This window comes from Haliotis rubra, unplaced genomic scaffold (genome assembly GCF_003918875.1).
Source record: "Haliotis rubra isolate DU_JTF1 unplaced genomic scaffold, ASM391887v1 Scf60, whole genome shotgun sequence".
NCBI classification, from domain to species: domain Eukaryota; kingdom Metazoa; phylum Mollusca; class Gastropoda; order Lepetellida; family Haliotidae; genus Haliotis; species Haliotis rubra.
The window spans coordinates 1,283,231-1,297,523 of record NW_025767302.1 but is presented as its reverse complement, the minus strand read 5'-3'; the positions used below and the strand labels follow the sequence as shown (position 1 = coordinate 1,297,523).

Genomic DNA, 14,293 nt, shown 5'->3' with positions numbered 1-14,293 from the left:
TATACATCCTCAGAGTGCTGACCTTGGTATCTCAGAGCTGCTCTGCAGAGTGTGGGGTGCTGTGCCGACAATTAGTTCGCCACGTAGACAAATACCTGCATAGCGATGAAACAGGCATGCAAAAGCCGTGCATATATCACGTTCTGACACAATACAGGCAGGTTGTTACTCCGACCGCCTCGACCTCCACTACAGTATTAAAACTACAAATCATATCACTTCCTTTCGACGATAGACATCAGGTACAAAGTTGTAGATTGTACCATTATACGTAAATCCCTCCTAAGCGCCACTCCACCCCGCCCCAAATACATCTTTCACGCCTTCGAGTCTTTCGTAAGAGTTCTTTTCTTTTTATCATTCCCGCCTCTAATTAATCCTTTACTCAGCAGAAAGGAGGTCTTTAGAGTCATTTGAGTTGTTCATTAAAAATACCAATGTTTCATGAGTTTCCATCGTAATTAGTAACAACAAAAACCAAAGTTTCACAATTTGATTAATACGTTTTCATCAGTGAACGGTTTTTCAGATTCATTCTGAGCAACTCTTTAACTATCTCCTGAAATCTCAAGCTGATATAAACCAGCTGAAATACCAGGTACAGAGACGGAACAGCTGCTTTATTTCCCTCTGGAAAACAATATTGGGTTAACCTCAACACGCTGGGCGTTGCTCCCTCAGCAAATAGTTAAAACGGCATCAGTTTCAAAAACATACACCTGTCCTGTGTTTACAGGTAAACCTGAATGAAAGCCGAAAACGTCTCCAATTACAGATTTATAGTTGAAAAGACACTGAAGGAAGCCCGTGGTAACATGATGTTTTTGCAGTTTGGCCAGATGGTTTTTATCCTGCATATGTTAATCTTAACTTTCCTTTGCTATCGGGCAATTTGTGAGTTATTTTCAGGCTTTGAAAAACACTGGAAGGTGATAAATTACAAACGCACATCTATGTGCCTGGAACTAAAAACACCGCTTTAACCGTGCGCTTCACCATTCGACAACCTTTCTTTTTGTCTGTGTCTTTGGTAGAATTATAGATCCTTTATACATATATATTTATGCATTTGTATACAATATTGACATTATCGATGCCACATCTTTGCTTAGGTTTGAGGCAGTGAAGGAAATACCTGCATCTTCATTGAATTTCTCTTATACTTGTGATTCTTTCCTAATAAATCAATTCCGTGCTCAACTTGGTACCAAGTTGAAAAATATGATATGATCTTTGGCAGACGCAGTGATCCATGTGGTCCTTTATACCAAACGGAATCTGTATTCTGAGTATAGGCAAGACTGGGTATTCTTTGACAATGATGTCTTAGATTTACGTACATCATCATGAGGTGCCTTGCGCTGGAAATTTATTGCAATTCGCTACCGAGTGAGCAACGTAAAGGTTACATCACATGTGTCACGTAATGGGTTACGTATGAATGACATTAGTTTACCATTAATATTGCGGCTAAAGCACCAGATAATGGGGAATAGAGTGTGAAAGAGCCTCTGTGTTATTTAGATCCTAAACACCCGTTTTATCCATGTGTAAAATGCATTATGAACTTGAAATGACTTACTATTCAGATGGCCATGAGCTTCTACAAAATGCGTCGCAAATCTAGAGCTAGACAAATGTACTGTTCATTTAGTCATTGTCATCTGCTATTGTACTGCGAGACGTAACTTATTCATTTACGAGACAAGTATAACGTAACATGGAATCATATATAACGAGAATGTTCACCGACCGAGATTTTGTTTTGAAATAATGTTGGCCTCCATGGGTTGGTCTGTTGACAAATTATGGACATGAAGGAGTATATACCCAGTCCCTCATCTTCATCTGACAACAACGGCGTACATGTCTAAATCAACAGCATACACGTGGTAGCAACGTATGCACGCACATAAATGTATTCTATGCATTTTGGATTCACGGATGACAAATATACAGTCTTTTGAAGCTAGGCCTGGGCAACATTGTCTCTTATACAGGATGTGTCATTGCCATATAATCGTGGGTTCCATTCTCAGATTCGTTCTGTTAATGTATCTATGTTTTTCAGCACCACACTCTCGCTTAAGAGTCTCACCAAAGTCACGGAGATTTCCTCAGGCTTCAAGATGAAAAAGAGTGACAGAATTGAAATACTATTCAAATCTTACTTCACATTCACTTCCTTATATCTATGAAGCACAAAGTAAACGTCTTGAAGGCGTTGTGTCATATCCGATGAAATCCAATCCGTGTTCGAGGAAGAAGACACCATGTGCACCATCGAAGGCGTTAATTGTCTTGGTCTAGATGCGTCACCATGTGCAGACAGTCATTACGTTTCTTCATAAAATCTTCATTGTACCATTTGTCCACAGTTACCAGTTTTGAAACACACAACATGGGAAATGTATATGGCGTTATGAGGCTGATCCATTAGTTAGTGTTCCAGTGATGAAAGCATTGAGTAGTCATCTTATGCACAAGCCAGAAGCATGATTTATGTAAATGTAACATCACTATATGTTAACAGTGCAGATGTCAGTGACCATTGAACACACTCAGAACAAAACACCATTTGCCTTACGGTGTATGCTGTGGAGAAGTTTACCAAAACTTTGTAATGAAGATGGTTATCAAGGATAATGCAATATTTTTTATTTATCTTCCACCGGATATTAAAGTTGAAACCATAGCCGCTCAAATCAAAGAAATAGAAAACTAATAACAGTGTACATGTGCGTCATTGGTACGCATTTAGCTACTAAATTTGAGCAAGTCTGCAATTAATTTTTTCAAGCACTCGAAAAAATACATACCGTATCAACGTGCTTAATTTTATATTAAGCGCACAATAATGCCAGTGTCTTTGAACTGGAAACCTGTATGGGATCTGTAGCTCTGATTACGTCAAACTGTATAGCTGTATTGATTTCCGCTATAGGGAAACAATCATCGTTTCTTTAAAGTTTTATCCGCCTATCCTGCTGCGGTAACCACTTACGTCTGTTCATACGATATAAAAACTTTTACCATTACGTCCGTCGAGTTTATGCAAACTTGCCAGGAAATCTCAAACAATCAAGGATCATTGTGATACACTTAGTCATTTTTTGCAAACAGCTTGTCAATGCATTGCCAGTAGGACTCCTGTGTAGAATTTACATCAAGTCTTGTTGCGGATTTACAAGGCATGGTATTAGTAGCTTGTCGTTTATCATTTTTAGACTGGCTTAATTGATCGGTTATTGATTTCTGTTTTCCTTAGCGTATTTTGATCTTTTTCGTAGGGAAGGAAAACTGATAAATCACAATAAGTGTGTACCATGTTAAGGTTGCCGTGATCGTTGAATCCGGTAGTGATTGTCGAAGATAACCCTACTCCCTTGTAGCAAAATGCCATCGGTGTAGTCTGTGGTGTTCGAGTGCCAGAGTGTTTGAAGTTTGAGGGCTACTTTATCGCCGTATATCAAGATGATAAATCGCATTACGGGAGCAGGAGACAACATCCATCAACTATTCGTACAACCCCGTCCGTCGATTATTTCCGTGCTTCCTCATGGATGATACATACAACGAACTTTTGTTGGATAATTTACACATTGTTGCAAGTGCTATTCGGAATCCTGACTAATGAGTATTATGATTCACTCAAATGAGTCTTATTTCCAAACAAGTCATGTGGTGATTCGTACATTTGCCATGCTGAGAACGATGGATTAGGTCACTGAAACGCAACGTTTCAAAGAAACATTGATTCATTGAAGTGTTCGTTAAAATATCGATCGCCCAGTATCTTCACTGTAATGGTCATTAGTGTCTGAATACATTTCAAACAGCGATTCTTTGTCAATTCTGGTCGATTCAATCAAAGTTGGTGCTTTCAATTTTCATCTATTCACCGTTTGTCTTACTCGGACACTTGGGGAACCTCTGTTTCAAAGATTAACCTACATTGCCTTTAACCATGTAGTGGACTGAATACACTCTGATTCAAACGAATCTTGGTTACATATATCCTTGATTTCTTTGATGAGAATATTACTTCTGGCCCTTGATGATATTGCAAGACAGAGCGTTCTACCTCTGCGACTTATTACTGTAATAATAGTTCCGTCATATGGGCATACGTTATTCACGATAAGCCTATGTTACAAGAAGTGGGCCTGATAATTTGTATATCTGATGCGAAACATTTTGTACCTATCACTTGATAAGCTGGGATATCTGTCGAATAAAATATTTAAAATTGGGATCCATCACCGAGACAGTGGGGGTTGTTTGTTCGATCCCATGGATGTTAAGATGTTAAAAGATTGTACGTGTTCCTACCTTGAATCTCGGCACTTTGGCAACAAACAAGGACTGTTTCGTTCTGGATATATTCAGAGCCTCGGCAACGAGCGGGCGCAAGATATCGTTGCGACTTAGGACTTGATTCTGACTTCTGACCGCGTTTAGTCATATGTTTCAGTCGGTTATCAATGTAAAACTGGGAGCACCAGGGAGTTTGTTTTATTAATTCGACGAATTCAACACAAGTGCCAACAGCCACATATTCACATCTATGTCGCCGCCCAGTTTTACCTCACTTTACCTTGCAGCAAATATGTAAAAATTCCTCGTGCCCTCACTGTATGCCATAACAATTTCTTCTTTCCTAATCCATGCTGACAGCTTTCATTAAAGTACAACATTATGTCTTCTTCAGGTGTCCTGAGATCAAGGGGCAGATAACCCCAATGTCAGGATGAGCGAGGACCCCACTTCCGCAGACAACGATGAGGCGATGGACGGCGTAAACGCTTCATATTTATATCTGCTCCAGCACGAAGTCAACATGGCCGCCATGACGACCCGAGTACTACGTGACAACGGAAGTGCAGATCCCGGAAGTGACAACATTACCCAACTCATCATGACAACGATGGGAACACCGCCAACATTTGACGATGTCAGCATGACAAAGACAATTGTTTTTGGGGCCATGTTTGTCATGTCCCTCGTCGGAAATGTGGCCACATTGATTCAGATGTACCGAATGAGACGACGAAAATCAACAATTAACACATTAATAGTGAACCTTGCGATTGCGGATTTATTTGTGACGTTCTTCTGTATCGCTGGTGAGGCTGTTTGGGCAGCAACTGTACAATGGTATGCAGGTAATGTGATGTGCAAGTTTGTTAAATACATGCAGGTGTTTGGGCTCTATCTCTCCACCTACATAACTGTTGCCATAGGCCTTGACAGGTGTGTGGCCATCTTGGATCCCATGAGAAGGAACGGGGCGACCGTCAGAGTAAGGGTGATGATTCTCCTAGCATGGATGTTCAGTGCCTTATTCAGCGTGCCTCAGGTAAGAGTATACTGAATGACGGAATGTTATTGTACCCACAGATATTATCACTGTTACATTTTATGAAACAATGGATATATTTTATTTTATATGGATATATTTTTTTTAAAGAAAAAAATGTCCCAGAAAATGCTTCAAAAGAAAAATATTCCTTAGACTGTTGTGTGTGTGTGTGTGTTTTGTTTTTGTGTGTGTACGTGTGCGTATGTGTTGGTTTTTCTGGATTTTTGCACTACTCCAACATACACCTCAATTTGAATTTCGGTAGAAAAGACTGATTGTGTCTGTTGACTCAACCTAAGCTGTATTCATATTGTGTATTCATAATTCATTATAAGTGCTTTAAAACGCATGTTGTTAATGTTTCAAAATATGCAGTGAATATGTGTAGTTGCCCACCATTTGCACGGATTAGACGTTTGTCGATCTCTCTCTAAATCAACACAATAACCTTTTGAGAATGACCTGTCAACTATATAGAGCGTTGAACAAGAAAGGACAGTATGTTAAGTGACAATAAAATTGTTGATTACTAACATCCATAGTATCTCAGCATACCACACAAACAGACACCTGGTCACTTAATCATGAGTGAAACTAGAATCCACATTTTACTCCGGATGTTCAGTCATTCCACAATTCCTTTGAAAGCCTCTTATAGGTAAGGGTAAATATGTGAACAGTTGATTGAAACATACTTGGTTTAAACCAGTAACACGTACTTACATATTGCCTTATGGCTACAAATTGTTTTGTATTAGAATGTATTAAAAACAATAAAAACGTTGAGTTAGATATAATCATGTCACTTCAATATTCAATGCGTCATGTATGAAAAAAGAATAAACCAGTTCTGCACTGTCTGCAGAGAGTACGTCAGTGCCGCTTTTATCAACGTAAACATGTTATCTAATGACAGCGTCAGCGCTAAAACCTAGCTGTAAACAGTGTAACAATGTTTCTTATTAAATTATCAATGCAACGACAAGGCACGGAAAGGGATGCTTCATTTTATCAACACACCTGGCTTAAAAGTGTTGCCTAATCACTACATTTCCTTCATGTAAACCATTCTCTACAGTATATAATAGCTGTCTGAAGGCAGTTAGGGACTAGGTCACCTTGAGGAATAGTTTGCACGCGCATGTGACAACCTACTCGGATAAACAGGAACATCAAACCCTAGTGCGCCGATGGCAGTGCTCTCTGAGACTCAATCACATTTTCTAACCGCGAAATTACCCGTCTCTGTTGTAGGTTTTCCCTGCCAATAACACGCCAGAAACATCTTGTTTGTGCTTTAGCCCGCTGCGCTGGTGGCATTCAGCTCTCTGGAAGCCAACACGTTTGCTTAAACTTGATGAAGACATTTGTAGTTTCGACACTTCTGGCACTGCAACTATTGCCTTGCATTGTACATTACAGATACGGTTGGTAAATGTTTAAATGAAGGTTGTTCATCTAACGGCAGAAAGAGACTATTTGTAGCAGGCGTTTCTAGTTTCTACAAACAAGAAAAAGTTAGGAAAGCAGTGGCTTTAGTTCATGCCTGAAGTTAACATGAACCAGCGATGTTCGGAAGTTGACAAATAAAGACGAAAACATTTCAATTGCATGTCTGAAATCTATGATTTTTAACATCCAAAATTCTTTGCCAGAATCCATATTCTACAGTGAATTCGAAAATTATTAGAATCTGACAGGTCAGTAAGTGGTCAATCCCAAGAACCCCTCTGAGAACAGCCTATTTGACGGCTGCAGCAGCGCAGAAGCGGATAATTTTTTGGTTAATACACGGTATCATTTGTTTATGGTGTAATGGCCAAAAGTATGATTTTCAATTTTTTCGTATTGTCTCATACGTCGTTATCTGATACTCTTATTTCATTTTGGCATCAGAATTATAATTCCAAATTCGTTTCCTTCCATCAACTTTATTTTGTTATCTTTTATAAAGTTTATGTCAAAGGGAGGTAAATGTCAAATGGTTGGAATAGTTTATAGATATATCTAACGGAATTTTGTATGTGCCCTCTGTGCAAAGGGAAACTATTTGTAGCGAAACTTTGATCGACCTTAGAATGCAGGGCGCCACGATTTTATTAATGGTTTCATCTGAGTTAATTGTAATTGCTAATGCATGCTTCCTTTAAAATTCCCAAATGGTTTAACAGCAGCCCCCAGAATTGAATAAGAGGTTGGAAGAATAGCATGATAAGTGTAGTTAAATCCAACAATGTAATTCATTAGACACAAAATGAATACCATAATATACATAGGATTTAGCACCGCCGAGAACCTAGCACTGCATTACAAGACGCCAGGCTTGATGAATAGGGTATTTTAGGGGTCTATTTTCATTACTCAAATGCGGATGCAGGAGCTTTATTCCATGATGTAGGACATAGGTGTAGTTAAAACCTATTCAGAGCTTTGGGTTCTCGAACCATACATGATGGTTGTGTCCGGACAAATGGTATTCCAGGACCATACATATTTTGACACAGTGTTGAGACTACTTGCTCCTTAACTCTTTGGCATATGATTGAATCTATTTCGAAACTGTGAATAGAACTTTAAATATATCCCACAACTGTCATTGACTGGTTGCTCAGCGGTTTACAAGAACGTTGATAAACTGCGATGTTCAATTGTGAACACCCCAAGGGAGGATCCGGGTTAGACTTGGTCTTCAGCAACCAATACTTTTCGTAAGAGGCGACTAACGGGATCGACTGGTGAGGCAAACTGACTTGGTTGATGCATGCAGTGGTATCCCAGGGCATAGGTCGATACTCATGATGTCAATCACTGGACAGTTAATTTATCTGTTTGCAGAATAGCAGACGTTTCTTTGCCTGTAACAGTTACAACGTCCATTGAGTGTCTTTAATGCCAAGACGTGTGCAGACGCATTTGCCCCACTTTCTGAACATGGCACTAAGCTAGGCTGTAAAACTGTTGCCTAAAAGCATTGGCTTAATGTACATGAAGAATACTATGTCCGTTGAAGTTGTTAAGTGATGAGGAAGGATAATTATACGAAGTGTCTTGTCTCATTGATACACACGGTTTGATATAGTATTTTTATAGTACAAGTAATCCCTCTGATAGATAGTAGCATATTTCTCATTAAGTAAAGATGGCACGGATTTGTTTCTGAAACAAATAATCGTCACTACACATGCCTTTATCATGTTTATCAACACATCGTCAATTTGAAATTACAAACAAAAATCTCAAGATAACTGTAAATGATATCACTGTTTTTCCTCAATGAGTATATATTGACGGGAAATCGTCTAATTTTAATTATAATATAAGGATGTTCTTAAGAAGTCCTGTCAAAGTGAGATGACTTCGTGAAATAAAGAAATCAATTCTTGTTAAGAAATCTCATTAAATGCGCATTTTCACGAATGCCATTTTGGAAAACAGTGTTCTTATAGGTTCTTCGACTACATTTTGAAACACCACAAAACGGTAACAAACTCATGCAGAGAAAAAGTACGCGTTTCATTTTTTGGTTGAAGGGTTAATTAAAATCTAATTTTGTTCAAGATAAAATATTAAGGTCTCTAGCTGCAGTCTTTGGAATGCAAATCGAAATCCTGATGAGGTAGCAACCACATCAAGAATAACTGATATTCCTGTTCTTTTAATGATATTGCAAGAGTTAAATTTGCACGATGATCTGTTTGCATCAGTTAATTTGCATTTGCCATTTGTATTAGTTAATATAAATCAGAAGTTGAAGTTAATTTAACGTCACATTGTAACCCAACTTTCTATTTAACTTTTTCACTCACGTGTAGTAACTTTAGTGACTAACTGTGAATCGAGTGCCAAGGGATATTTAACTAGCCATTGCTTTTACTCTGTGTCGGTTTACTGTTTGATCCTCAAAACAGGACAAAAAATAATGCATTGGTCCCATCGGACGCAACTGATAAAATTCGTTGTCAGTACTTGTTATTGGAAAATGTGGGTGTTATTTATATACTGTGAATATAAGCATATATATCATAGAAGACAGTTATCGACTTGTTATCATCTTTCCTTTATGGCAAAGGTCAGAACAATTGGATCAATGTTTTTGACTGATAGTTTTGTTCGTTATTTAATCATAAACCGTGAAGACAAGGGTCTCCATCAACCCGTGTTTGTCGTGAGAGGAGACTGACGGGACTGACTGACGGGACCTGGTTGATGCAGGTAATCGTATCTCAATTCGTATAACGATGCTCATGGTAGCAATCACTGGATTATCTGGTGCATCCCTGATGATTTACGGACTGCTGTTATACAGCTCAAATATTGAGAATTGCGGCAAACAAACCATGAATACTCAGCGCCATTTAGAAAGTAGTCAAATATAACACACGGTACATATGGCATTAGTAAATCTACGTAAAGTATAGATACTAGTATTTTTGTTGGGTTGAGTTCCATTCGGGATTCGAACCCACACTATCAGAGCCAGGCTCCTAATGGCCAGCCGTCTCAACCCACTCAGCCAACGCGGCTTCCACAAAAGTCGGACAACTAGTAGTCTTGTCCACGGACTTTTACGTTCAATCCAGTCACAAGAATATGACTTTTGGCGGTGGTATCTGTCGTGTTGTTTGACAACAGTGGTTAGCATTTGAAGAGAATGCGTCCCACACTTTAGAACCACATGATGTTTTCCTCTATGGTATACAGTTGACGGTGGAACCATGTATAGATTCGTAAATGTAACATTGATATTGATACATTCACCGGCTATATGATGTACACTTTTCACTTCACTGCAACTGTGGTTTTATTGGATTTGAAATGGCTCTTCCGTTGCGTGTTTGCAGACTAAAGTATAGGCCCTGTCAATCTATTTCACGTTGTTCGCGACATCGAGTCGGCCCGAGGACCTCCTCAGCCCCCGGGGGTAACTTGTCATAATGTGGAGCTCGTATAGGTTACACTCACGGGACAATAAATCGAAAGCGGTGTTTACGAAAAACAACCACATACCTTGTCGAGAGCATGTCAATTGGTAGCCCGTCGTACGACCTGGAGACATAGTTGTATCGTTGGTTTTGCCTCATGAATCATTTCTCAATGTTATTTTGAAGGAAATACATCTCAGTATATTGACGTTAGTAGGTTTTCTCAGATTTTCATGTATCGTGTCAAACGCTGGATGAGTTATGGGGCTACTGGACGGACGTGTATGTGAATGAGTGCGTGAATTTAGTTCTATGCCGCTTCCAGCAACATTCTAGCAATATCACGGCGGGGGACACCAGAAACGGGCTTCACACATTGTACCCATGTGGGGAATCGAACCCGGGTCTTCTGCGTGATGAGCGAACGCCTTAACCACTAGGCTATCACACCGCCCAGACTTGTGCAGTAACGCGTGGTATATGTGTGTTTTGCCAGCTGAGTAATGTCGATGGCCCCCTAATGTACACACTGTTATGCACCAATGTCATGACCATGATAATGACCACCGCTGACTTTAAGACAAGTGTAATAACGACTTTACTGACCTCTAGACGGACGTTTGAAGGACGTTTTCATGATGGCCTGTACGGACCAGGAGAATCACTATGATGGCCACTGTTGATCTCAATGTACCGACATATTGTGTTTGTTTTCTTTGTCGTTAAAGGCTGCACTCAGCAAATATTCCAGCTATATCACGCCTGTCTGTAAATCTTCAGGGGGTCCTGCCTACTATGATGGCCAATTAAACGGCCCTATTTACCTATCACTTTCATTGTTTATTTTATTCCATTTATGATATGTTCTTACATGCACTAATTATTTGAAAGTGAATGCGTGTTTAAATGAAATTAAATTAATGTATTTATATTTGCTTTTTTCTCATGTATCGCAAATTTAGCAACACCAGTTTCGTATCATCTGAAACATACAAAAAGTGTAATTACAATTTTATTCAAATTATTTTCGGATTGAATCATATTTTTGGGATATGGTTAAGATCTTTATCGATTCCTTCATTAACGGGACCAACAAACTTTGCTCAGTCTGTAATCTTGTACCAAACGCGATCTTTATGCGCCTGTGTGGCCATTAGGTGAGAATAAACTATCTACAAATTCGGTTGCAGGCGTGGAGAATTTGATTTAAGTAATAATATGGCACATTGATGCTCTCACATCAAAGCAAATGGGTATCTTGAATGAGCATCTCCCGATGAGCACTGCTTATCATCTGAATTATGTGGTCGATAAACCTTCTCATTAAGGAAGCACTAAGTTTTAATGTATGAAACTGCCTTCCGATTAATGTTGCTGATACTATACGTTATGAATACATATGGCTGCTGCTTACGCTTCTCATTGTCAGAAACTAATCCATGTGTGCTGATGAGGCTTAACTAGATCAGAGTAATGGTGTGACTTAATGCCCAGCTTTAATATTACATGAGTCAACTGCATGATTCGTATAGAACACCTTTCATCCCGTTATATCATGCTTCCATGAAAACCAATCAGTCAATAATTGGTGTCTTGTAACAAAAAGCAAATTTGCTGTGTGGCATTTTAAAACATATTCTGTTATAAACTAGACTCGCTTGCGGATGTGTGTGTGAGTGTTTTGTGTGTTGTGAGTTATTGGTGACCCATCCTTGTTTGTCCATCTAATGCCGAGTACCAGACAGGGTAACAATAACTAAAAACGCCTCTACATTTCGCTACCCAGATAGATACCCTATTTATACCACTAAGAACGGAGGCATGGATCACTATACCCCGGCAGTCGGAGCCGTATAGTGTAGAAATAGCGACACAAAACTTTCAACAACAATAAAGTGAGCGTGAATATGGTTTTACGCTGCTTTTAGCAATATTCCAGTAATACCACGGCGGGGTACACCAGAAATGTTCAACAAGAATAACAAATCTTTAGCAAAGGCAAAGTCGATTGTACGATTCCGACTTATCACAAGCATGTGTTGATGAAAGACTTTCCAAAAGTGATGATACCAGATTTAAGCGAAAATCTGATTTATTATTATCCAAAGGCAGCACCCGTCAAAAGCACATGCAAACGCAAGTCAATTGTTCAATGGGAAAAACATCCGGTACACATCGTAGAAGTGAAAATGGGGAATAGCTTTGGACATCATTTTTGTCTTTGAGCTGTCAATTTTGGAAATGTCATCCGCACAGGATTCCTGATCAATAGGTACAATTCTATTCAATGTGGCATTTCCACAAAGGATCCAAGGCGAATTTCGCAACATCAATTATCTCTGTAGTAGACAGGTTGGTTGCACATTCTCAAAGCCTCGGATCTTAAAGCCAAATGACATTGTAATAACTAAGCCAAGTACATTGTACTTATGTCACAGTCCCTTTAATGCCACTTAACGAGGTAGTGTAGTTTAGACTTGTTGCTGTCAATGTTCGAGTTGGAACTTAAAGAATGATCTTTCAGATCTTTTAATCATACACAGTTTTAGACTGCATTTGTTCTCGTGAATCTGTCATTTATTTCGCATATTGGCTTTATTTGGGATGACAGCCTGAAGTGACGCAGGTCGGAAACGTTTACCACTTTTCTGAAGCCCGGTTGTAATGAGAATGTAATTGTGACCTATGAGGTCAATTTCATATCAAGACTCATATCAGAAAAAAACATGCACATAAATGACAGAAACTCATTTAATGTGTATCAGCATTTCGACTGTGCGGCAAAACGTAGTGATGGATTGGTCTATTTAAGTCACATGTCACCTTCGTAATGAAGGTAGAAATTACAATTACTTGCATATCGAATAACTGTCAGCTTTACTGAATGAAAGTAGTTTGTTTCACTAGAGCAGAGAAAGATCAACTTTGAAAGTAATTGAATCTAGCAGGTGTGAAATTGTCGTTTAGAATAATATTTTTGGCGGTGTGTGCAGACACGATGTAATCAGGGAATTTGAGGCGTGAGCCGAGGCCGAGAACATTTGTTATACATTGTGGTTGGTCCCCTTGGGTGTGAGATCCAGTTAAAGTTGATGTGGTCAGTTGTAGAAAGGAGGTGTGAAGACGAACAGAGATAGTCCTAAATAGAAGAAGCATTTTGTATTAGGTAAGCACACAGTGGTGGTGGTGGTGGTGGTGGTGGTGGTGGTGGTGTCGGTGCACAAGAGCACCTAGTCTAAACCTAGTTGGAGTAGGAGCTCATCTGGCTGACTGGCAGATCCACAAGACTGTGGAGATGAGGCGTATACGCACTGCTGAATTAAGTTATTTGACGGGTTCTCGATTTATATAAGTCGTAGATACATGGTAGGATGTCTTTTGAATTTTCACTCTTAAAAGGTTTTTATACGTAGGTATATCAGTACAGTGGTAGAGAAGGAATACAGGTTTGGGTGGGGAAGCGTAAAAAAGAGTGCGTAGAAGCTCGGATGAAAGAATGCTGGCTTGCACGAGTAAGAACTCGGACACTGTTATATAGATATAGATTTTGAAGCGTTAGCGATAGAGCGTACGATCATGGACAGTTTAAGAGAAGGGATGCAGGCTTGGGCGGGACAGCGTCAACAATAGAAAGTGGAAAGATGGAAGTGTTAGAGGCGTGATTGGGGAGCACCAGCGATAGCGAATAGAAGCTTGGACAGATAGAAGGAATGCAGGCTTGAGTGAGTGAGTGAGAAAATTTAACGTCACCTCGGCAAAATTTCAGCCATATAGTGACGAGAAATGTTTTACATAAACATTAAATTTAAGTTGCTAAATAATCAGTCATCGAAGCACTGTAAAATAACTGGAGTATCACAGATGGAGTCTAAAACTAGCATGAACATGTAAAACTATTTTATTTACGAAGACAATACAATATAAAAACGGGCTATAGGTCGCCAACAACTGAAGGTAGATCACCATACTTAGAACCATGGGCTTGGGTGGGAAGGCGAGACTGATGAGT

The 14,293-nt window shown here is 39.3% G+C and overlaps 1 protein-coding gene across 2 annotated transcripts in view; it reads left to right on the top strand.

Moving 5' to 3' along the window:
- LOC124255481 (gonadotropin-releasing hormone receptor-like) overlaps nucleotides 1-14,293 on the top strand; it is a 90,232-nt gene that overhangs the window by 26,199 nt on the left and 49,740 nt on the right. For both annotated transcript variants that reach the window (XM_046689405.1, XM_046689404.1), the window contains exon 2: nucleotides 4,712-5,359. In XM_046689405.1, coding sequence (XP_046545361.1) covers nucleotides 4,751-5,359 — 609 coding nt within the window. In that variant the 5' untranslated portion in view covers nucleotides 4,712-4,750. The remainder of the gene's footprint in view (nucleotides 1-4,711; nucleotides 5,360-14,293) is intronic.